Source organism: Bos mutus, chromosome 13 (genome assembly GCF_027580195.1).
Source record: "Bos mutus isolate GX-2022 chromosome 13, NWIPB_WYAK_1.1, whole genome shotgun sequence".
Taxonomy (NCBI): Eukaryota; Metazoa; Chordata; class Mammalia; order Artiodactyla; family Bovidae; genus Bos; species Bos mutus.
The window spans coordinates 57,758,498-57,783,148 of NC_091629.1; the positions used below are offsets into that span (position 1 = coordinate 57,758,498).

General features: G+C 48.5%; 2 protein-coding genes and 1 long non-coding RNA gene across 4 annotated transcripts in view; 2 read left to right on the top strand and 1 right to left on the bottom strand.

Annotated features, from left to right (window-relative positions):
* The window catches only part of STK4 (serine/threonine kinase 4), a 90,356-nt gene extending 82,391 nt beyond the window's left edge, over positions 1-7,965 (top strand). For both annotated transcript variants that reach the window (XM_005903175.3, XM_070381784.1), the window contains one exon: positions 3,680-7,965. In XM_005903175.3, the coding sequence (XP_005903237.1) occupies positions 3,680-3,838 (159 nt within the window). In that variant the 3' untranslated portion in view covers positions 3,839-7,965. The remainder of the gene's footprint in view (positions 1-3,679) is intronic.
* A 6,291-nt stretch (positions 7,966-14,256) lies between these two features.
* LOC138990544 (uncharacterized) lies at positions 14,257-19,626 on the top strand. The gene is made up of 3 exons (XR_011466679.1): positions 14,257-14,730; positions 16,363-16,465; positions 19,407-19,626. It is a non-coding gene; the product is annotated as an uncharacterized lncRNA (long non-coding RNA).
* On the bottom strand, positions 15,971-23,409 carry KCNS1 (potassium voltage-gated channel modifier subfamily S member 1). Its single transcript, XM_070382130.1, has 3 exons — positions 21,272-23,409; positions 19,533-20,575; positions 15,971-16,441 (listed from the first exon to the last, which is right to left on the bottom strand). The coding sequence occupies exons 1-3, from the start codon at positions 21,345-21,347 to the stop codon at positions 15,971-15,973; spliced, it is 1,590 nt and encodes a 529-aa protein (XP_070238231.1). The 5' UTR covers positions 21,348-23,409.
* Between the last annotated feature and the right edge of the window lie 1,242 nt (positions 23,410-24,651).

Below are 24,651 nucleotides of genomic sequence, written 5' to 3' on the forward strand. Positions count from 1 at the left end.
CTGGATGGTGTGACTGGCTGACTGTGTTCTAATAGGTCAGGTGTAACTTTAAGCTCCAAGGGCCTTAGAGCAATCTGAAGGTGGCTGAGATAAAGTCAGGGTGTTTCTTATTGCCCAAAGATTAGAATCAAGGGCAAAAAATCCCCAAAGACATTGGAAACCTAGAAGAAGCCTCGACCAGAGACACCCATCAATGACTCTGAGAATTTCACTGGCAGGAAAACAAGAAGGAAGATGTAGGATCGGGCTTATCCCACTTGAGGGATTATTAGAAACACTTGAAGAGCATCTTTAGCGTCTGAAGCCCTGCCCCTCCCCTCCCAGGGAGCCTGATGAAGTAGCTCTGACTGGGGATGCAGGAGTCTGTATTTTCAACAAGTGATTCTGATGCAGGTGACCCATGGGTTGTACTTTGAGAAACACTGAATTTCAAAAGACCTTTAAGATCATCTAGGCAGCCCTTTCTTACAAGTGGCGAAACTGAGGCCTAGAGGGAGGAGGGACGGCCTAAAGTGGCAGGACAAGCTGGCGAGCCAGTGCAGTTCCATCACTTTCTTTTTTTCTTTTCATTTCTTTTTAAAAGAATACTTGCTTGTTTTTATTTATTTATTTGGCTGCTCTGGGTCTTAGTTACCATATGAGAAATCTTCAGTCTTCGTTTCAGCCTGTGGGATCTAGTTCCCTGACCAGGGGTCGAATCCGGGCCTCCTGTGTTGGGAGCTCAGTCTTAGCCCTGGACCACCAGGGAAGTCCTGCCACTGAGTTTTTATCCGAATGGATGGACCAGAAGTGAGCCTCCCACCCCAGTTCCCAACTCCCCTTTCTTCACTCTATGTTTTTCTTTTCTTTCTTGTATTACCTTCTAATCTGAGTCATTTACTAGTTTACTGTGTTACTTGCCGTATGTCTGTCTCACTTCACTAAAATGTATGCTTCACAAGGGCAACGATTTGGGGAGTTTTTGTTTTTCTTTTCACTGAAGTATCCTCTGTGCCTTGGACAGTGCCTAGCCCATAGTAGGTATTCAGTGAATGTTTGATAAATGAATGGATGAAAACTATTTTGTTAAACTATAAAGACTTGTTTTAACAGGCATTGTGGGAAAGTCCCACCCCTTAGGCACTGTTAATGCAAAATAGAGTAATATAGTTTGATTTTCACTCGTTTGACTCTGGTTTGAGTCAGAGATTCTAGGAACAGCTTGTTGATAGGAGATTTGTTGTTTAGTCACCAAGTCGTGATGGGAGGTTAGAGACTTTCTAATAATATTGTTAATAATAATGATAATATTAACAGCAACAACGATCACAGTTATTAATAACATTGATAGCTACCATTTGTGAGTGCTAACTATCCACCAGATACATGCGACGATGCAGTCCTGCACTCTGGCGCCACACCTGTTATGAACTCATCTAATTCTCACTTCAGCCCAAGGGTGGAGGAACTGGTATTGTCTGTTTTCCAGAGGAGAAAAGTGAGGCTCAAAGAGGTCGAGTTATTTGTCCAAGGCGACACAGCCAGTGCAGTTAGGATCTGTCCTGAGCTATTAACAATATCCAGTTTTAGGTTTGAGGTGTTCTCTCTTTGGAGAAGGGCTCCAAAAAAAAGCTAAAGACTAGGCAAGCATCGCTTTCTGGGGTGTCCCTGGGCCAAGAATACCAACCTCCGAGATGGTATAAAGCCACACAGGCTGGAAGCAAGATGGAGTTTTTCAGCTCGACTTTCCAGCATTCCCCCACCCTCTCGAGTCTTTCCATTCTCATTTCACAAAGAACCTTTCATCTTGAACTATGAGGCTTTTCTCACGTCTCAGACCACCTCCCTGAAACGGGCCAAGGGACATTCCTGTGGTGACTGGTCATTAAGCCATTTCTGCCGAGCCCACTGGAGCACTTCCCACTCCACCCTCTAAAGGGAGAGGGGACAGAAAGAGGTTCCTTCACCCACCTTTCGACCCCCCTCCGCTGCTGAGGCCTCAGGAAGGGGCCGGGGCAGCCAATGAGTCTATAAATCTCCTGTGATGCTTGAGTGAACCTTTTGAGTTCCTGAAACACGGTGCCTGTCAACCGGCCGTGAGCTCAGAATTTCTCACCACCTGCTGTGGAGAATGTTGGCACTCATTCCCACCCCTGCGCGCCTGGCCTGGCCTCGCTCGGATGCAGGGAACACTCCACACAGACGGCCATGGCCACGAGGGCACATGCCCAGCAGCTGCAGACACAGGTGGGAGATGGTGCCCCCCGCCGCCCGGCCGTGGCCAAGAGCGTGTGTTGTCACACACACTGCCATCTTGAAGCACACAGGGCTCTGGGCGCTGTGCCAGCAGCCCAGCAACCCCGGTCTCATTTAATTCTTACAGTAAACATGGTACGGCCCTGTGGTCCCACTTCCATAGCCCCAGAGGGCCTGGTCACTGGCCGCAGTCCTGCAGCATCTGCACAAGGCAGAACCGTGTTTCCGACACAGGTTGAGCGGGTTCTCAAGCCCGTGCTCTGCAAATCTGCCTTCTTCCAGTGCTGGTTAAGAGTAGGGACTCTGGGTTTGAATCTTGACTCTGCCACTTCTTTTCTTTTTTTTCCAAAGATTTTTTTTGATGTGGAACATTTTTTTTTCAAGCCTTCATTGAGGTTGTTATAATATTGCTTCCATTTTTATGTTTTGGTTTTTTAGTTGAGAAACATGTGGGATTCTAGCTCCCCCAACCAGGGATCGAACCCGCACCCTACTACCTTGGAAGGCAAAGTCCCAACCCCTGGACGACCAGGAAAGCCCCTTGACTTTGCCACTTCTTGCCCACGAGACATCGGGCAGGTCATCAAGCCACCCTCTTCCTTGGCTTGTTCATCTGTAATGTAGGGATAATAATACACTGAAATCACAGACTTCTCATGAGGATTGAATTAATGGATGTATAATATTAATATACATCAAGCACTCAGTGTCTGGTGCGTGGAGAACACTGGGGAAACGTTCGCCATTGTTATTAATGTAGATATTAGGTCCTCTTTCTTTTTTCTCTCTGCCTGATGGAAACTTCATCTTAGAAGTTTCAGGGCTTCTCCAACTATCCCCCATCCCCCACCCACACTCAGGGTTTGTGTCTGTATGCCTGAGACACTTAAGTAGATGATCCCTATAAAGTACTTACTAGAGTGGTGCCCCCAGTAAACGCCAGCGATGACCAGTGTGCCATTGCCAAGACAGTGTGTGGAGGCGGGACGGTAGGGAGAGCAGCTGTCCTCCTGGTGTAGCGTCCAGGAGACATGGCCACCGTGCACACACCCATCTTATGGGTAGGATGAGAGGAGGGAGCCATTCTGCTAATTATATATATACCAAGTTACTGTTGTATTAGTGCCCTAACCAGGAATCCAGTGTAATTAACTTACAAGAGAGGGGAGGTGAAAGTCTTACTCATTAGGTTCCTGGTCAAGGAACAGTAAATCAAAGAGATTAGCACTTAGAACCCTTTCCTGGGGGGCTTTCCCTGGTGTTCCAGTGTTCAAAGCCAAGGGTGCTGGTCAGTCCCTGGTCAGGGAACTAAGATTCCACAAGCCAAGTGTTGCGCCCCCCCCCCCGCCCCCGCCCAAAAAAAGAAGACCTCTTCCTAGGATAGGTTGTCTCCAGAAGCCACTGACCTGGGCCTTGTTGTGACTGCTGTCTGCCTCTCTCATAGCTGAAGAGTTGGACGGTGGAAGACCTTCAGAAGAGGCTCCTGGCCCTGGACCCCATGATGGAGCAGGAGATTGAGGAGATCCGGCAGAAGTACCAGTCGAAGCGGCAGCCCATCCTGGATGCCATTGAGGCCAAGAAGCGGCGGCAGCAGAACTTCTGAGGGCAGCCTGGCCCTAGGCCGCCAGTGAACTCTGGCTCACTCGCCCCTCCAGCTCGCCTCCCTCCTTTCTCCAGAGCCCCCTCTGTGAACTCAGGAACCAAGAAAGTGCGCCACTGGCCAGGGCTGCGGAGCCAGTCAGCACGCTGCCCCGCTGTGTGTATTTGAAGTTGGACAGGTATATATGTATCATTTCCCAGGACTCATGTGGGCGCTTTGAACCTCAGACTTTCCCACCCCAGAACCAGAGACTCCTCGTCGAGTGAGAGCTGGGAAAGTGTCACGTGGTCTCTTTGTTTTTCTTCTCCCAGTAGCTTTCAGTGGTTCTTTCTGGAAGACTTTTTTAAAAAAAATATATAAATATGCACATATATATATAAATTATAACTAGATTCCCCACGTGGTGTGGTGGCATCTCTGTACAGGTACAGTTTTAAAACAGTTGCCTCTTTTCTGTAAGATAACGGTACTGTGGAACACGAGGGAGGAGGACACCAGGAGGCTGCGGGGGCCCTCCAGCCCCTGGAGCCGGCCTCACCCTCCGGCTGGGCTGTGCTGAACAGATGAGGTCGGGGTCAGCTCCTTCGCCATGCTTTCAGCCTTACGCGGGCCACCCCTGGCTTCCAGAGCTATTAGTGATGTCCTGGGAAAGACAATTTGCATTGGCTTTCAGAGTCTCAGGGGAAGCCTGGCGCCCTCCTTGCGAGCTTGGCCTTTGCAGTTTCAACACCCTTCATCCACCTCCACTCTCCCAACTGCCTAGAGTCACAGCACAGACACTGCCCAGTGCCTTAAGAGGAGACGTGATCAAGCGAGGGCACAGGCCTACCCGGAACTCCCAGCAAAGTGGGGCTGCATTCAGTCCGCAAAAGGGGAAAAGGCTTTCCAAGTTCTCGTCATTCACGTGAAGAGGACACCCGTGGCATTTTGCTCCATGTTCCTTACAGACAGGGGTAGGGGGCGTTGCTTTTGTGACCCACATTCAAATATGTGACTGTTTTCTTTTCTCATTTTACTGCTTGGGGTCTGGAAAGGGTAAATGAATATCAGACTAAGATTTGTCCTCCAGGAGACTCAACCCAGATGTGTAGGATGCCAAAACTGGAAGGGACCATATAGATATCACCTGGCCTGATGGCGGCCCAGAGCAGGGAAGTGACATGGCCCAAATCACGAAGCAAATGAAAGGAAGCGCTGGGACTGGATGGTGGGGCCCCTCACTCCTGCTTCACTGGGCTAAGCAGCCCCTTCTCTGAAGGAAGACGCTCATGTCCATTTTGGTAAAGTTCCAAGGAACCCTGCTAATGGGAACTTGCCTGGCTTTGTCTCTTCAGTAGGCGACTGGCTGTGAAGAGATTCCCACGGGGAGCCAAGATCATTCTGTTTCAGCCATCCCACAAGCTCTACTGCATCTGCCGGGTAGCACATGAGCATCACACAGGTAGACGCAGAGCCTAAAGCAGGTCAGAGGGTTTTGCAACAGACAGCGCTGAGCCATCCCTCTGCAGCTTTGGCTCTAGGCCACGTGTCACTTAGTCACATGGCCGAGAGCAGACAGTTGCGAAAGGCAACTGCCTTTTTATTTTTTAGAACCTCTTCCCCTCAGATAGGGGAGCCATGACTGGGTTGCACCTAAGGATACTGTAATTTGACTCCATAGTTGCTCTTGCTGCCCAAAGCTGGGAATCAGTGGAGAGCCAGGGATGTTCCTCTTTTGTGGCCAGATTCTGTTCTTTGCAATGACAGCAAGTTATTGAAAAGGCAAGAGGCCATTGCTGGTCTGCAGGGCTTGGCCAGTTATGCAGCTACTTGGCAGATACAGAGAACAGAAGACAATTTGAGGATCCTGCTATAATAATAAAGGGCAGCTAGCAATCATGACCACTTACTATATGCCAGGCACTGAGCTAGGTAGGTAGGCTCTTTATGTCAGCTCCAACCTCCCCCATAACTCTGTGAATTAAGTATTTTATCTCCATTTCATAGAGGATGAAGCAAGTTCAGAGAGAAAAAAAGTTCTTTCCATAGGTGGTACAGCTAGTAAGTGATAGAATCAGGATTCATAGCATCACCATGTAGGACCAGTATTTACAAGGAAGAGGAAAACCACAAGTCTTTTTAAAAATTTTATTTTATTCACATATAGTTGATTTACAGTGTTTTGTTAGTTCTGCTGTATAGTAAAGTGACTCAGTTATACATCCTTTTTCATACTCTTTCCCACTGTATTTTATTGCAGGATATTGAATATAGTTCCCTGTGCTGTACAGTGAGACCTTGTTGTTTATCCAACAAGCCTTCTTAAAAAGGAAGTGACCACTTTTCTTGCACAGACTAAAAAACCCAGGCTGGCATTTTTAGGTTGGGAAACCACTGACTCGGTCAAGTCTGACAGTCAAGTGAGTTAAAAAACAAAGTATGGAGCATGAATTTCCCTATACCATCTGCTGTGCTAATTAACAGTCCTGCCTCAGTTTCCCTCTCTCCCTCCCTCCCTCTCTCTGTTTTTTAAAGGATTTTGCACTTGGCCAGACAGGAGAGGAATGCCCATTTTCTCCCTTCCTAAGCTAGATCCAAGTAAAAGAAGGTTCAGTTTTTCCCCATAAATATTCTTGGGTGATGAGTCTTGATCTGAAGTTTATTTTGTTTCAGCTTGTGTGCATCCACCATGCTGGTCCAAAAAGTGCATTGCTCTCCAGTTGAGCTAGACGGAGCCCTTTGGCCAGAAGTCAATGTATTTTGGATGAGATAGATTTTCTGACAAGGTGTGTTTGTTTTCTTATGCCAGAAGGCAGAGAAGTCAATCCTAGTCATTTTTCTCCTTGGATACTAAATTCACATAGGTCAGCTGGCTTCCTGTAGAGCCCTGAGCTTCATCATTTGTGACTCCAGCTTCCACGGGACTCTGAGCCTCTCACTTGTTCTCCCCTCATAAACAATGACCCAGACCTAACTGTGTCTTTTAAAAATCTCAGATCCTCCAGGAATATCTTTATTGCTTCCTCATCAGTAATTTTGCAGCAAATTTCTATTTTTGTTTTTCCTTGTCTGTTCTCCCAGCCACCAGTTGATAGACAGATGAACTGGTGGATAAATGTTTGGTGTGATGGATAGATAGATACAGACGACAGACAGAACCAGTACTCTGAAGCAACTTAAGAACTATGGCCTTGATTTCTTGAAGCTGTAGGTTCTGATCCAGGAAACATTTATTTAGCACCTGCTGCCAGAAATTTATTATACCATTTCAAACTCAATAGCACTTACTGGTATCAGGAATGAGAGAGGTGACACCAGTATAGACCCTACAGATATTAAAAGGCTAATAACAATTTTATGAACAACTTAAATAAAACAGACAAATTCCTTGAAAGATACAAAGTACCAAATCTCACTCAAGGAGAAGGAGATAATCTGAACAGCCCAACATCTACTAAAACTTAATATCTCTGAGAGATACAGGTATCTTTGTCCTCATTTTACAGAAAAGGAAACCAAGGCTCCAAGAGGCAAAGTCTGTTGCTCAAGGTCAGGTAACTAGCATACAGCAGAGCCAGAGTTCATATCCAGGTCTTTTCTTCCAGTGCCCTTTCTAGCATACCATGTTGCCTCTAAAGACTGCAGCTCCTTTTTTTTACCTGAAAATTGTTCCTGCCCAGTGCACATCCTATCTGCCATCTTTCTTAAGCACTGTGTCTGTGTTTTCATCAGGATTATAGTCATTGTATTTGGAATTGATGTACTTTTTTGTGTTTGGGGTGGGGGGGGGGCGGGAAGAAAATCTCTTCCACCAGCTTGCACTCGGACCAACTTGGAAAAAAAAAAAGCTTAAATGCTGTTGCAAACGTACAACTTAAAAATGTGAAGTTTGTAGCTTTAACTTTTTGTAACAAAAACTAATAACACTGGCTTAAGTGCTGACTTGAAATGCTATTTTATAAAGTTTGGATGTAAATAATCAATTGAGGTCAGCAGTTTGTATATGTATGAGACATAGCTTCCTCCATTGCCCTTTTTTTTTTTTAAATTGAGATGCTTCCTATGTGCTTTTATGTTAGAATTGTTCTCCCTCCTTCCTCCTTCCTCCACTTTGTCACCTTTGTTTTAAATAAACTGTCCTTTGGATCAGAGACTGTTCTCTTTTTAAAAACAACATCCTCCATCTATAACCTGGATGATGGTATTGTGAACCATTGACTCTGTGCTGTGTTTATTCCAGAATCCAAAGCCAGGGGAGAGGCAGGTGGCGTAGAGAGTAAATTTTTGTTGGACACCTGCTACGTGCCAGGTACTGAGCTAATTGTCAGGGGTTTAAAGATGGAACCAGACACAGCTCTGGCAGGCCACTCGGAGTCAGTCCAGCCCACAAGCACACAACATTGAAAATATTATGGCAGAAGGAAGTACACAGCCTGTGGACACAGGAGGAAGGAGCAACAATCAGTTCTTCTGGGATGTCCAAGGAAACTTTTCTGGAGGAGGTAATAGCATCCTGAACTTACAAAATGAAAAAGAGAGGATTTCCTGGGTGATCCAGAGGTTAAGACACCATGTTTCCACTGCAGGGGGCATGAGTTTGATTCCTAGTCAGGGAACTAAGATCCTACATGCCTCAGAGCAGCTAAGCAACTTCTCTGTTAGAAAAGCCTGTGCACCTCAACTAAGAGCCCACATGCTGCAACTCAGACTTGATGCAGCCAAAAAAAAAAAAAAAAACATTTAAGAAAAAGAAGATAAAGCAGAGTAATGAGGTTGAGAGCAGTGTGTGTGTGGCAGCGGGGGAAATACAGCTCCACACAGAGTGATCTATGCCTGCCCCGGAAAAGATGACTTTTGAAATGAATGATAAGAAGCCAGCCAGGTGGAAGGCATGGACAATACCCATTCCAAGCTGAAGGAACAACAAGAACTAAGGCCCTGAGGCAAGAACAAAAGCTTGACTTGCTAGAAGGACAGTCACTGTTCCTGGAACAGAGTGTTCGAAGGACAGAGTAGGTGGCAGTGAGGTCCGAGGGGTGAGACAAGGGCATGCAGGGCCATGTGGTCTATGGGGTGGGGTTTGGGTGTTTATTCCTGATAAGACAGAGGCCGTCAGAGGGTCACCACCCAGCCCCGTGCACGTGTACGGGGTAGCTACTCTTTATCCCTCAGCATATGTCTCAGCCAGCATCCTGCTTTGATGAATGATGTAACCGAGGCCCCAGATTCGGCCACATTGAGTCTGAACTCAAATTCAGGTTTCTTGATCCCAGCTGGGGCCTCAAGTAGAAAGATGAGCCTGATTTGTGATCTGTGGACATGCAACTACTTCCTTTCCTAGTGCCCTCTGTGCAGAGTTGCTTTACTAAGGAGAACACGAGCTCTGAAGGGGATTGCTGAGCTCTCTTTCCTAAGTATATTTTGAGGGTTAATATGTTACAGTACCAGGCATTTTCCATGTATTATCTCACTTGAACTTGATATTAATACTCTGACTTGTAGGAGTTTATTAGATCAAGACAAGTGAAGAACAGGCTCAGAGAGGCAAAAAAATCCAACTAAGACCACACAGCTCCTAGTAGAAGAGATTCAAGCCCAAGGCTCTCTGGCCTCAGAGCCCATATTCTTTCCTCTGAACCACATGGTAATGCTCATAGTCTCCCATCACATATAAATAATTTTCATACCTTCCCACCTGAGAACAAGCCAACATAGGAAAGCAGAACAGGGAGAGAGGAGCTGGTGACCTCAGTTGAACCTCTGGAACCCCTGTACTTAGGACACCTTGTTGGGTTTCTGTCACTCATAACTGAAAGAGCTTTACCAATCCGAGAAGGGAGGAAGAACTGGGCTTTGGCTACCAACCCAGTTGGAGGCTGACCCTGAGATGGGCTTCTTGGAGACAAGTCCCATCCAAGCTCATGCAACTGCTAAGTGGCAGGGCCAATATCTGAACCAGATCTGACTCCAAGAGCAAGCTGTGCCCAGTCCCTCCTCAATGCATGGATTTCCTGAAGGTTCTGAACCTACTCCTTTGGAACAAGAGCACCAGTCAACACCTGTCTTTGTCCTACTCCTCGTTTCTAGCAGTCATGATTCTGAAAGACACCGTCCCTTTCATCTCAAAGGCTACTGTCGTATGAGGTTAGCTTCTCAGCTTATTAAAACTTTCTGGAGAATTCTTTCTACACTCAGGCACAGGACTTGGTTGACCCGAAATAAGAGGGCTGTTAGTCATCAAGGACCATCCCAGCCAGCACCTAAGCGCAGCATCCAGAATCCGGAGGAAAGAAGAAATTCATAACAGGACCCACATTTCAAAGCCACTTCCTTCAGTGATCCTGGGGAGTTAAGTTTGGCAGAGAAAGTGATGACTGGAGTGTGATGCCAGGTGAGAACACTACAGTATTAGGAAGCCCGCGTCTGAATCCCTGATTCACTGCTCTTTTTTATTCACTACCTTTTGACTATGACTAGTTTCCTGAATCTGCCCAATAATGATTACACTATTTTATTACTGTTGCTGCTTTCCTGCAGGGTTATTGTGAGAAGTATATGAGATAAAGGATGTGAAATCACTTTAACTGTAGTGTGCCAGACACACGAAGGGTGGTTATTAGTAGTCAATAAGAAGTGAAGTGAAGTTGCTCAGTTGTGACCGACTCTGTGACCCCATCGACTGTAGCCTACCAGGCTCCTCTGTCCATGGGATTTTCCAGGCAAGAGTACTGGAATAGGTGGCCATTTCCTTCTCCAGGGGATCTTCTCGACCCAGGGATCAAACCAGGTCTCCTGCATTGTAGACAGACACTTTACCGTCTGAGCCACCAGGGATGATCTTTACTCTTGAGAGCCTCAAAAAGTACCTTATGAGTCAACCAGCTTCCCTTCCACCTCCACTTTCCAGTATGAACACAGTGTGTGTGTGTGTGTTAGTCACTCAGTCGTGTCCAACTCTTTACGACCCCATGGACTGTAGCCCAACAGGCTCTTCTGTCCATGAGATTCTCCAGGCAAGAATAATGGAGTGGGTAGCCATTTCTCTTCTCCAGTGGATCTTCCCAACCCAGGGATTGAACCTGGATCTGCTGCATTGCAGGCAGATTCTTTACCATCTGAGCCACCAGGAGAGCCCATGAACAACCTGCTTGGTCCTTATTTGAGCTAAAAAGCTCATCTCCACACAAACAAAGTCAAGTATGACTGTGAACCTCCCTGGGTCTTTGTTTTCTGATCTGTAATAAGAGATTAAGGATGCGGCCCTGACTTAAGCCACTGTCATAGTTACAGATCGTCACCCAACACCCAGGCTTGAGTTCTTTTATTGATAGAATGAAGCATACACAACTAACCTGGAGGAAGGACTCTGGCATGAGTGGAATGTGAACATTTCTCTTGCAGAAAGACTTATGGCCATTTTCCAGGGTAACTGGGTGTGGAAGAAAGGGAAAGACCCAAATCTTTTAGGGAACTTTGGATGAAGACTTCGAGCTATTACCAATTTTGGGGGACCCAGAGGACCACTGTAGGTCTACCAATCATGTGAAAAACCATGTTTTGACCTGGGTCCCTGTCACTGGAGGTCTAGTGGAATCCCAAAGCTATCCTGTATCTTCAGTTTTGGAGTGATAGCTGGAAAAGATCCCTACATTGGCTCCCAGACCCATGGAGGCCATTATAATACAAAAGGCCAATAGAATTCAAATAACGGTTTCAAAATAGAGAACTCAACAGAGATCCCACATCTTTAGGGAGGCTGAAAGATGAGTGCTTCTACCAAAACTCCTGCAGGGTGATGACTCCTATCAAAACACCATTAGGGGACTTCCCTGGTGGTCCAATGTTTAAGATTCCTTGCTCCCAATGCAGGGGGCCTGGGTTTGATCCTTGGTCGAAGAACTAGATCCTACATTCTGCAACTAAGACCCGGCATAGCCACATACAATTTTTAAAGGATAAGATAAGAAAATTAAATAGAATTTTAAAACAAAACAAACAACAAAACCATTATTTTCCCCTTTTTGGTGCAAAATTAGAAGAGTCTTAGAAAATGACATTAATCAAGAGGCAATTCCCATCTTAGCTTCTGTGTTAGAAACATGCTCCTAATTATAGTCCCTGGAGCTAATATACATCTAAGGGTTTCACTATTTGAAGAAAGAGAAACCACAGGAAGCACTTTGCTGGAAAGGATAACAGTTTTCCAACTCACAGGGACACCTTAATTCTCCAGCTCTGTAGCAGGAAGACTTTGATTCCCTGATCATCCTTGTTCCACACATCAAACGGATCCACTGCATTGACTAAGTCACATTAATAGTCAAATTAATATATTAAATATAATTTAACTATATACAAGATGGTTTCCTCATGTTAGAAACATTTATAAAATTGTGTGAATTGGGAAGAAGCTGTGAGCCTATGATGTGGTGGGGAGCCAGGGGTTGGAATGTAATTACACCTGCAATTGTCACCTATTAACATTCCTCCCCTTTATTTTGCTGACATCATGTGGATTTTCCTTGGGTAACTACCCTTCTTCCACCCCAAGTGATCTGTTGTAGCTGTTTATCCAGGTACCCTGCCCTCCATTCCCATCAAGGGAGAGGCATATGACTCAAGCTAAGCAAATCCACCTCTCTCCTGGGGTTGGGACTGTGAGGAGAAGAATACAGGGAAAGAAGGAGATTGGACATGGATCATTTGAATGGCAGTGTCCTCAGCAGAAGGTTCATGGGTCTTGCCACTGAGGTCCCTAGAGCTCCCCTCATTCCTATATTTCCTGAGGCCTGGCCAGCTTTTCCTTTGATTGGGTGAACTTCACCCTTTTTTAAAATTTTTATTTGATTTTGGCTGTGTGAGTCTTCATCAAGGTACACTGCTTCTTTCAGAGCAGTAAGAGTGCATGGGCTCAGTAATTGTGGCAAGAGGGCTTAGTCGCCCCGAAGTATGTGGGAATCTTAGTTCAACTAGGGATCAAACCTGCATCCCCTGCATTGAAAGGCAGATTCTTAACCCCTGGGCCACCACAGACATCCACTATGAACTTGACCAATACCTTCCTGTTGTGGGCTGAATGGTAGTCCCAGAGATATGCTCACATCCTAATCTCTGGAACCTGAAAATGTTACCTCATTTGGACAAAGGGTCTTTTTCCAGATGTGATGAAGTTAATGATCTTGAGATGAGATTATCTTGGATTATCCTAGTGGGCCCTAAATGCCGTCATAAGTCTCCTTATGAGCAAGAGTTTTGGGGAGGTCTGACACATAGAGGAGAAGGCAGTGTGATGAAAGAGGCAGAAACTGGAGTGATGTAGCCACAAGCCAAGGGGTGCTGGCAGCCCCCACAAGCTAGAAGAGGCCAGGAGAGGGGTTCACCCTCGAGCATCTGGAGGGAATATGACCCTGCTCATACCCTGATTCTGGATTTCTGGCTCCCAGAACTGTAAGAGAATAAATTTCTGTTGTTTCAAGTTTGTAGAAATTTGAAGCCACCAGAAACTAATACACCTTCCAATAGATTAAGTGTCATTTTAAGGAAGTCAGTTTCTCTTGCTTGCAAACAAAGAACTCTAATTGTAACTGTTGTTCATCATTTCAAATATTTACTCTAATGAATTACGCTTTTTGGCCAATAATCAGCTGGATTCTTGTTCCTATCACTTACGTGCTAAGTCAATTCAGTCCTGACTGTTTGCAATCCTATGGACTGTGACCTGCCAGGCTCCTCTGTGCATGGGGATTCTCCAGGCAAGAATACTGGAGTGGGTTTCCATGCTCTTCTCTGGGGGATCTTCCCGACCCAGGGATTGAACCCGCATCTCTTATGTCTCCTGCACTGGCAGGCAGGTTCTTTACCACTAGCACCACCATCGCTTATAATCTGTGCCTCATTGAAGACTAGAACCAGAGATTGCAGATTCTGAGTCACTCCACGTGTCACCCTCCATCCCCAGTCATCCAGAAAGCACATCAGGCAACCAGCTTCACACAGGCAGACACAGGTCCCTGGACCCAGACTCTTTATTTGCATCATGGTTTTCACTGATACACTGATCCCCTGTGTGGGACCCAAGGCCTTCGCACATGCTGTTCCCTCTGCTTGAAACACGCTTCCAGGTACCCTCATTGCCTGATTTGGTATTTATCCTTATGATGGGGTGACCACTTGCTTAGAAAAGTCTCCTCTGACCTTTTTGATTAATGGTCCCTGCTCCCTTACAGGCCTACAGTTCCCTTTACTTCATAAAATGATTACATATTTATGTGATTATTGGATTAAAATCCACTTCATCCAGTAGTCTATAAGCTTCATGAGGGTTAGGATACATATTTTGCTCCCCATTGTATCTCTGGAACCTAGTAAGCAGTTAATATAATTCAAAAGCCAGGTGGGTGATGTAGATCTGAAAAGTGATGGGGCTGATACAGTGGCGCCTGTGTGTATGAGGAGGTGCATGGGAAGCAGAACTGGAGAGCACGTGCCTGCCCCAACGATGTCTGAATTTAAAAATACACTAAAAATACTGTTCGGCCAAACGAAACACATCTGCAGGCCACATGTGTAGTCCCAGCTTATGCCCCTTCCAAAAGGTATTGGTTCAATAAGTGAGGAAAGAATCTATAAGGAAATCATTTTTAAATCCTTAAAAAGCAAGGAGGGAGGCAGAACCTCCTTTTCGATCTCAATTTCACCCTCTTTCTTGAGGACAAGGTCTCTCTCTATTTCTCTTTCTCCTCAGTGCCCGGCACCCAGTGGACTGTACAACTCAGTCAATCCATTCAACGTGGACAAAACACCTGCTCCAAACCAAGCTGGGTTCAATCAGACAGCGTCTTCCATCTTGGAGCTCAGTGTGGGGGAAAGAGCCATCGTCCAGCCATGATGGTCCTGTGATGGCCCTCCTAGCCACGGTATGTGGAAAGGGCTGTGGGAACCCTTCCCTCCCAACTTTCTCAGCAAGTAGAGAGAGGATTCAGCAGGTGAATATAAGAGATATGGCCCCAGAAAAGATGAGAGAACTGGACCTGGCCAAAAGGGACAGGAGGCTCAAGCATTGCCTGGCTGGTGACCCAAGGCAGGGCTGGCGGTCTGTATCTCGGGAAGAAGGGAACTGCCAAGGTCAGTCTAGGGGGATCTGGGAAGAGGAGACAGATGTGCAGGCACAGCAGCTCCTTGCCATCAACACTTCAGAGCTGAGCTGGCTCTAAATAAATGACACCCCTGCTCCATTTGGCTTTCATCTCCCTCTGGGGCACAGACTGTGACCATCTGATAAATGGGCTGTGATGTGGAGATGGAGCAGCCTTAGCACAGCTGGATCTAGACTTCAGGCCTCAGGCCAGGGCCCCTTCAGATTTTCTGTATTTTAAGCCAGGGAGGAGTCCTGGGAGGAAGCCTCAGGACTATTGCTTAGCAAGTCTTACCCATCCACTGAGGAGGCAGCCTCCTAGTCCTTCCTCCCAGACCTAATTTTTGAGAGCTAACTCTTGTTGGAAGGTTCTGGAAAAGAACCACAGATGAGGTCCAGGGATTCTACATCTGAATCCCCTGTCTGGTCCTTTTCCTAGCTCTAACAGAAGTGTCTAACCCTATGAACCAACTCTAGGGGCCTATGAACCACATAAAACCACCTACAAACTTTGTGAGGGTAGAAGAAAGACCAGAGCAAGAAATATTGGCCTTGGCAGATCAACAAGCTGGGATTCCAAACTTGGCTCCACTACTTCTAGCCATGTGATATTTAGGCAAGTCATTGTGCCTCTCTGAGCCTCAGTTTCCTCATCTGTGAAATGGGGATAATTCTCATCTTCTAAAATAGGGTCAATAGGACATGGCTAACAGATAGGAAGTGCTCAAGAATTGTTAGCATCCTTTTGACTTTCCTCTTTGGCTCATGCCTGTACTGTGGGTGGCTTGCAGGTTTATTTATAAAGGTCTTTGGGTTGCTCCGCAGGCTCATAGAGCCTAGGATAACACTATGCCTCCCTGTGTCTTTGGAGGAAAGGACCCAGCCTCCAGGTGTCATTTCTGAGGCCAGCGTGAGTGATCCTGAGAGGTCATGCCACGAAGAAGAAGTTAAGCAGGGGAGGAATCTCTGCTCCGTTTCAGCTGACTGCAGGGGTGTGGGAAGGGGGTGCCTGGAGCCCTGGTTTAATAAACCTGAGAGTTTGGAGGCCCACTGGAGGCCTGGGCCTCTAGGTCTTCAGACCTGCCCTCCTGGGAGGTCTCGCGAGAGGTCTCTAGAGATGCCTCTGACACCCCATCGATGCTGCTCAGCAAGTCCTCAAACTCCCGGTGGTCGCTGTTGCGCACGGCGGCTTCCAGAGCCTTCTGGCGCCGGTAGAAGTGGGAGAATTTGTTGAAGATGATGGTGATGGGGAGCGCCACCACTAGGATGCCCCCCAGGATGCAGCCCGAGGCCGCCAGCTTGCCAGCCACCGTCACCGGCACCACATCTCCATAGCCCACGGTGGTCATGCTCACCGTGCCCCACCACCAGCAGGCCGGGATGGTGTCAAAGCCCACGTCCTCCTCCTTCTCAGCTGTGTAGGCCACGCCAGAGAACACGGATACCCCCACAGCCAGATACAACAGCAAGATGCCCACCTCACGGTAGCTGTGCTGGAAGAGAATACAGGAATCCAGGTGAGAGATGGCTTGGCTTACAGACCTTGTGTTGGGCAGGTGTGGAAACTGAGGCTCAGAGAGTCCTAGGGGCAGGTCTGAAGTCACCCAGCAAAGCAGAACTGATGCCAATACCGAGGGTTCCCTGCTGCACACTAATATCTTTCAACTACAATAGCCAGCAGATCACCCTGGGATTGAACACAGGCCTGATTTCTGTTGTCCAGTGAGTGCCAGCTAAGCCATGGCTATTTCTTCTAGTTCAGGGGCCACTGGTGACACCAGCCAGTTAGGGAAAGCTCGTAATTTTTTCTACTGTTGCAGAACCAAGAGAACCACAGTTTATATTCCACAATGCAAAGAGGTGGGCTCATGTCCTTTGGTCTATCCTATTTCTGATAAAGACAAAAATATTTTCTGCCACTCAAGGAAGCTGAGAGGATACATAGGTTCCCTGGACCACCTATTGAATGCACTTGCCTGTGGGTATGTATATTTGTTCTGTCCCTGAGGCCAAGCCCTATGGCATGGATTCTCTAGGGTGACTGTGCCCTCACAGGACATGCAGCAATGTCTGGAGTCATTTTGGGGGCAGGTGTGCTACTGGCATCTAGGTAGAAGCATCTAGTACTGGCATCAGTGGTAGAGGCCAGGGATGCTGCTAAACACCCTACAATGCACAGGACAGCCCCACCAACAAGGAATTATCTGGTCCTAAATGTCCACAGTGCCAGGGCTGAGAACCCCTAGTCTGGAACTGCTGCTACTGCTGCTAAGTCGCTTCAGTCGTGTCTGACTCTGTGCGACCCCATAGATGGCAGTACACCAGGCTCCCCTGTCCCTGGGACTCTCCAGATAAGAACACTGGAGTGGGTTGCCATTTCCCTCTCCAATGCATGAAGGTGAAAAGTGAAAGTGAAGTCGCTCAGTCCTGTCCGACTCTGAGCGACCCCATGGACTGCAGCCTACCGGGCTCTTCCATCCATGGGATTTTTCAGGCAAGAGTACTGGAGTGGGGTGCCATCACCTTCTCCGGGCTTCCCAACTATAAGGTGGAGAGAAATCATGTCCAGTGCTGTGCTTAGTTGCTCAGATGTGTCTGACTCTAGCCCGCCAGGCTCCTCTGTCCATGGGGATTCTCTTGGCAAAAATACTGGAGTGGGTTGCCATGCCCTTCTCCAGGGGATCTTCCCAACCCAGGGATCAAACCCAGGTCTCCAGAATTGCAGGCGGATTCTTTACCATCTGAGCCACCACAGAAGCCCGTAAGGTGGAGAGAAATCAGGTGGGGGGGGGACCAATTCAGTATTTCTGGGGTTATTGCTTAGTTGCCAAGTTGTGTCTGACTCTTTTGCAACCCTGTGGACTGTAGCCTGCCAGGCTCCTCTGTCCATGGAATTTCCCAGGCAAGAATACTCAAGTGGGTTGTCATTTCCTTCTTCAGGAGATCTTCCCAACCCAGGGATCAAACCCAAATCTCCTGCATTGGCAGGCAGATTCTTTATTGCTGAGCCATAACTCCAGGTCTGTGGCAGGGCCAGAGATTTTGCAAACTCCCTGGTAATAAGAAAGCAGCTGCTGGCCAGGGGCCTCATCAGGAGTCTTTCACCCGTGTCTTAGACTCTGCAGCTTTGGTCAATACTCTTCTCCTTCCTTGTAGAAAACATCAGCAGCATCAGGCCCTGGCTCCCTGCAGGGTGGAGGCAGGTTCTGGGGCGCTCAAGAGATGCCGAGTTCAGGACGTCTGGCAAATGAATTCCCTCTACCTGCCTCAGAATTCTGCCCAGCTGTCCTGCTTGCTTTTAGCATCCTAGCTGCCCTTCCATAAAAGCATGCAAAAGGTTTTCCTAAGCTATGAGTGGAAGGGACCTTTTAGCACCTTTTAGGGATTCTTAACAGGGTTGCATGGACCTTCAGGAGAAAGAGCCGAGGTGCTAGAGTCAGGACCAGCTGGATTCCTCTCTGGGCTGTCCCACTTACTCCCTGAGGAACTTCTGACAAGTCCTGCCACCTCTTGGAGCCTCAGTTTCCACATCTGCGAAGTAGTCACAGAAATAGCTGTCCTGTTTAAAACTCTCACAGGGTCCCCTATTCCTATGGGATAAAATCCAAAGTTATGGGCCAGGGACTTCCCAGGTGGTCCAGTGGCTTAGACTCCATGCTCCCAGTGCAGCGGGCCTGGGTTCAATCCCTGGTCAGAGAACTAGATCCCACATGGCCCAACTGAGAGTTCTGGTGTGCCACAACTAAGACCTGGCACAGCCAAATTAATTAAAATAAAATATTTTAAAAAAATTGAAGGCCCTTCAGTACCCTGCTCCACTTACCTCTCCAACCTGCTCAGTGGGCATGTTCTTCCCTCCAGGTCCCCCTCCCAGCATCACCCTTATTCCCCTCCAGACCTTCATCCAAGCTGTTCACATTTCCTCCCTCCTCCAAACAGGTCAATTTCACCCCCTTGAGGGTAAGCTTGCCAGGGCAGCGATTCACCCCCAGCCCAGGGCCTGACACAGGGCGGCTGCTCAATAAGTTGCAACCAGGCTTTAAAAAGCCAACCCTCAGACCTCAACTTCTTCATCTACTGGAAGGGAATAAATAATATCACCTTCCTGAGGATAAAATCGAGAATGGATATGAAACTGGCACAGAGGCAGCATTCAGTTAAGTGTTAGCTCTGGACCCATTGCTAGACTTAGCCTAGGTAGGGTGACCTATGATACCCGTGTTCTCTGATAACGCCAGCACAAAGGCTCATCTGGAGATGCTAGCCAGCACCCTGCTTTGAGTATTTTTATGATGGTTGACTTGCAAAGAGTCGGACACGACTTAAGAGACTGGAAAACAACAACAATAATGTTTTAACAGATAGCTCCAAAGTAATCTCTGTCTTGTTTTTTTGTATGTTTTTGGTTTGGTTTGGTTAAGCTCTGCCTCGGTTTTCCCCTTCTCCCCTGGGAAATAGATACCAGAAAGACCTCCTGTTGAAATGCACACCTGGTATCCTGAGCCTGGACACTGCAGACCTGGAAGGGCCCCTGCTCACCCGCCGCGCGGTTACACCCACCTCCCCGAAACCCCCACCCCCTACCTTGAGCGTTGCGCCCAGCGAGCGCAGGCCGGTGGAGTGGCGTGCCAACTTGAGCACGCGGAAGATGCGCATGAGACGGAACACCTGCACCACCTTGCCCAGATCGCCCAGCTCCTCACCACCCGCTCCGCCCCGGTCTCGGAGCGCCACGCCAGCCAGCAGCGTGAGGTAAAAGGGCAGCACGGACACGATGTCGATGAGGTTGAGCGGGTGGCAGAAGAAGTTGCGCGTGCTGGGCGCTAGCAGCAGGCGCGACGACACCTCGAAGCTGAACCAGGCGATGCAGAAGTACTCGAGGCGCCGCAGCACCGGATCGTCCCGCACGCCCTCCGGGCTGCGGCCCGCGGCCACCGCTGCCACCGCGGCCGCCGCCTCGCGGGCCTGGTACTCGGGCAGGCTGTGGATGCACATGGCGGCGATGGAGGCGAGCACCACGCCGATGGAGACGCAGCTGAAGAGCTTGCTGGGCAGCGAGTAGCCCGGGTTCTCCATGGTGAGCCAGAGGCGGCGGCGAAGCCGACCGCAGCGTGCTGCCCCGTAGCGCGCCAGCTCGCGCTGCACGTCGGAGATCTCGTCGGGGCACGGGTCCACGCTGCTCGGCGTGTCGCTGTCCTCGTCCCAGGCTCGCGGCCGCGTCACCCGCCGCTCCAGGTAGCGCGCGCGGCAGCACGTGGCCAGCGCACTCTCGCCCAGGCCCCAGTAGTCGGCTTCCTGGCCGAAGGCGAAGACGCACAGCTCATCGAGCACATGCAGGTGGCCAGTGCGGTAGAAGTGCAGCAGGCCCAGGAAGAAGCCCGGGTGCCGATCGAAATAGAACTCGCGCGCCGCCGCATCGTAGTCGTCGCACAGGCGCCGCGCCTGCTCCTCTGACGCTGCGGCCTGCAGGCGGCCCAGCCGCGTGCCTGGGAAGCGTGCCAGGGCGCGCGCGCTCAGCCGCCGCCGCACGCCACCCACGTTCACGCGCAGCGCCTCGTCGCTTCGCCTCCACGGGACCCTGGCGCTGGGCCCCGGGGACTCGCTCACCATGGCTGCGGCGCCCTGGCCTGTGGACAGAGAGGGTCACTCTGAAGGGGGCGTCCATGGACTTTCCTTCCCCAAAGTGAGGTCGCTCATTCATGTCTGACTCTTTGCGACCCCATGTACTGTAGCCCGCCAGGCTCCTCTATCCATGGGATTTTCCAGGCAAGGGTACTGGAGTGGGTTGCCATTTCCTTATCCAGGGGATCTTCCCGACCCAGGGATCGAACTCAGGTCTCCCGCATTGCAGGCAGACGCTTTACCATCTGAGCCATCTGGGAAGCCCTAATGCCTAGCCCTAGTGCCTAGCCCCTTCCCCAAAGAACAGGTCTAAATTCCCTCCCTGCGCCATGCACCAGCCAAGCGTGTTGGAAGTTCCATGTGAAGCATCTGGTATGTCATAGGCGCACAGTGAGTGTCAAGCACTCTCTGGACTCAAGCGGCAGGCTTGGGTTTGAATCTCTCTCACTCCCCGACTGGGGGGGTTTTGGCCAAATCACCGAGTCCGCCTCCTTCATTTACATAAAGGAAACGCTGAACTGTACCTTTGATGATGAGAACTATTGGGCAGGATGTCCTGGCACCTGGTGGCTGCCCATACAGTATGTCTCCTTGCCCAAACTTGGATTTTCACATACCAGAGGTTTCCTACGGGATCTTGGACAAGCCGGTACTTTGAACCTCAGTTTCCTCTTTTACACAGTGGGATAGTTAATGCTTACTATCTAGGGTTATTGGGAGAGCCAGTTTAGACCAGAAGTTCTTAAGGTGCGTTCCCTGAACTAGCAGCATCACCATCACCTGGGGATTTGTCAAAGATGCAGCATATTCTTAGTCTGCTGGGGACTTGCTGAATCACAGACTCAGGGGAGGGGATTCAGCAGTGTGTGTTTCAACAAGTTTGGAGGGTGATTCTGATGCACGGTCAGAATTGTGAGTCATTGGCTTAGACTTTTTAAAACATCTGTAGAGTCTGTCAGAGGGCTTCCGTGGTGGCTCAGCAGTAAAGAATCCACCTGCTAATGCAGGAGACATGGGTTTGATTCCTGGGTCAGGAAGATGCCCTGGAGGAGGGCATGGCAACCCACTCCAGTATATTGCCTGGAAAATCCCATGGACAGGGGAGCCTGGCAGGCTATAGTCGATAGGGTTGCAAAGTGTCAGATAGGACTTAGTGACTAAACAACAACCGTAAGAGTCAGTCAAACAGAATTTTGGCACTTTTGTGTGACCATAAACAAGTCATGTCACCTTTCAGAGCTGCTGTCAACCATCGCCAAGGGTGGTTAAAAATAGTAAATGACCTAATGTCTTTAGCAGGCCTGGCTCCAGAAGGGGTGTAGTAAGTCATTCACCTGTTTTACTGTCTCCCAGAGTTAGGCAAACCTGGGCTTATCAGCCCCCAATGCAGCTGGAGCCTTGAAGAAGATGCTTTTCTCCAGATTTCTATTTCTGGCACGATGCACAATTCACAATGCAGACAATAGCCCCTGCTCCCGAAGGCTGGAGGATTAAGGTGGGTTATGGACACTCAGGAAATGTTAGATGCTTCCACTGCTCACTGTCTCCGAGCTCTGCTGGATTCAAGGGCTAGTGACTCACCTCCTGACCCTCAGTAATCTCATCTGGGCTGTGGGTTCAGTAATGCCTGCTTCTCAGGGTGGACCGGGGACTGAGTGTGTATCCAGCCGCTGGCCCAGTGCCTGACAGGAAGCACGCAGGGTACCTTTCACTCACTCTGAGCCTAGTGTTGAGGTAAGTGGGGATTTCGTCCTTACCTCTGTCACTTGTGTGACCTCTGGCCAGTCTCCTCCAGCTCTGGGTTTTAGCTCCCTTATCTACAGAATGGAGATAATACATTCCGGTGAAGAGTTATTGTGAGTATGTGTGCAGAGGCCCCTGGAACACAATAGATGCTCAATAAATGTCAATTCATCGCACTTCCTTCATTAGACTTGGGTTCAAATTCTGCATCTGCCATTTACTAACTGTTGACCTTGAGCAGAATCATGCCCCTCTCTGAGCTTTGGTTTCCTCATCTGTAAACTGGGGGACATCCTACTTTTCATGAGAAGTTTTGAGGATTAAATGAGGCAAATTGTTTATGGGCAGCACCATTCCTGGCACATAATACATGCACAATGAATACACATGTGATGCAGCTCCTATGCCTCCACTGGACTTGGAGTCAAAATATGGGGTTTCTAATCCAGTTCCATCACGCATTAGGCACATGACTGTGGGCAAATCCTTTTCCATTTTTTCTAGAACTCACCTTCCTGCTCTATGAAACAGGATGAATAATTTAACAAACCTTCTCTGACAAGAATCTGAATATCAGTAAGAAAGATTAATGATTTGCTCAAAATCATTTGCTCAAAATTATTATCCAGCTAGCCCATGGCACAGTTGAGGCTGGAGACTAGGCTTTTTGATTCAAGACTCTCCATACATTAATTTTGAGCACCTACTATGTGCTGGTCACTTCTCTGGGCTCTAGATACTCTTGACTGAGTTTAATCCCTCCACCAACCCTGACTGGGAGGTTTTCGACTCTTGCTGTACAGATGAGCCGATGGGACAGCCCCAAAGCTCAGCCAGTCCCACGCTGCTCACTCCTTGAGGGGGTTCTCATAGTGGGGCCCTGGGCACTGGGAACCCCGGGGCAGCCTGGCTTCCTATTCTTGCAGCCCACGCCCCTTCCTTGTCGCTTCCCACACCCCAAGGGAGGTCCCTTACCTGTAGGGGCTCCTCCAGGGTGCCTGCTGGCTGTGTGGTTCCCGAAGGCGCAGAGGCTGGAGAGCCGCTATCTGGCCGGGATCTCTCTGCTCCACGGCCCCTCTGTGCCTCTGCAGCCTGCAGCCAGAGGCCCCGCTGCCGCCTCTGCCCAACCTTCCTCCGTCCCCGGTGGCTGAGGTCTATTGATCGCTGCCGCTGCCCGGGGAGGGAGCCCGGAAGTGGTGGTTTCTATTCCTGACTCTGTTGAGAGAAGAAGGGGGGTGTATGGAGACTGGGCCCCCACAGCATCCTCACCAAGTCAGGGGCTGGGGGATGAGGGGTAATTTCGTGGGGCGGGGGGGGTCCCTGCAGAGAAGGACAACAGTAATAATAGCTTCCTTAGTTGAGTCCTTAATATGGGCCAGGGTCTGGGCTTCAGGTGAGTTATCTAAGTTCTTGCCGACAGGGTCTTCTGTTCCCTGTTTCACAAGTGTCACTTGCTCAGGGCACTTAGCTAGACCTTGTGGACCTGGGATTGGAACTCACATATTCCAATATTTCAGCAGGGACATCTTGAAACAGGAAAGCCTGAACAAATCATTTTGCCCCCGAAATTCAGTGTCCTTACCTGCCCACAGAATTCCTGATTCACAGTGGCAAGGGTAAGACAGAACCCTGCCAAAGAGCTTTGTCAAAGTGTGTGACCCACAAGCTTTTATTAAACAGCTACTGTGTGCCTGGTCAAGATTAGGACCTGGTTACAAGAAAGGATTCCTATTTTACAGATATTGTTATTAATAATGATGGTTTATTTATTGAGCACTTACCTTGGTTCCAATATTCTATAGACCTCATCTTTTAAACTGCACAGTGTTTGTGGCATAGGCACCATTATTATTATTCCAATCTTGCAGATAAGAAATGTAAGGCTTTGAGAGGTGAGGTGACTTGCTCAAGGTCATATGGTCAGTCGACTTCTGAGTCCTCTAGGCCATCAGTGTCTGATAGATGTAATGTGAGCCACATATAGGCTTTAAATTTTTCTTAAGGCAACTTTTAAAAACAGTAAAAAGAAATGAGTAACATTAGTCTTACTACTATATTTTATTTAACCCCAATATTATTAATGTAATTTCAACATGGAATCAATAAAGAAAGTATGAATGAGATATTTTACATTTTCACTTTTGTGCTGTCTTCAAAATCCAGGTATTACTTTGGGAGAGGTTGTTTGTTTTTAGTATTTATTTATTTGGCTGTACAACTGTGGAAAATTCTGAAAGAGATGGGAATACCAGACCACCTGATCTGCCTCTTGAGAAGTTTGTATGCAGGTCAGGAAGCAACAGTTAGAACTGGACATGGAACAACAGACTGGTCCCAA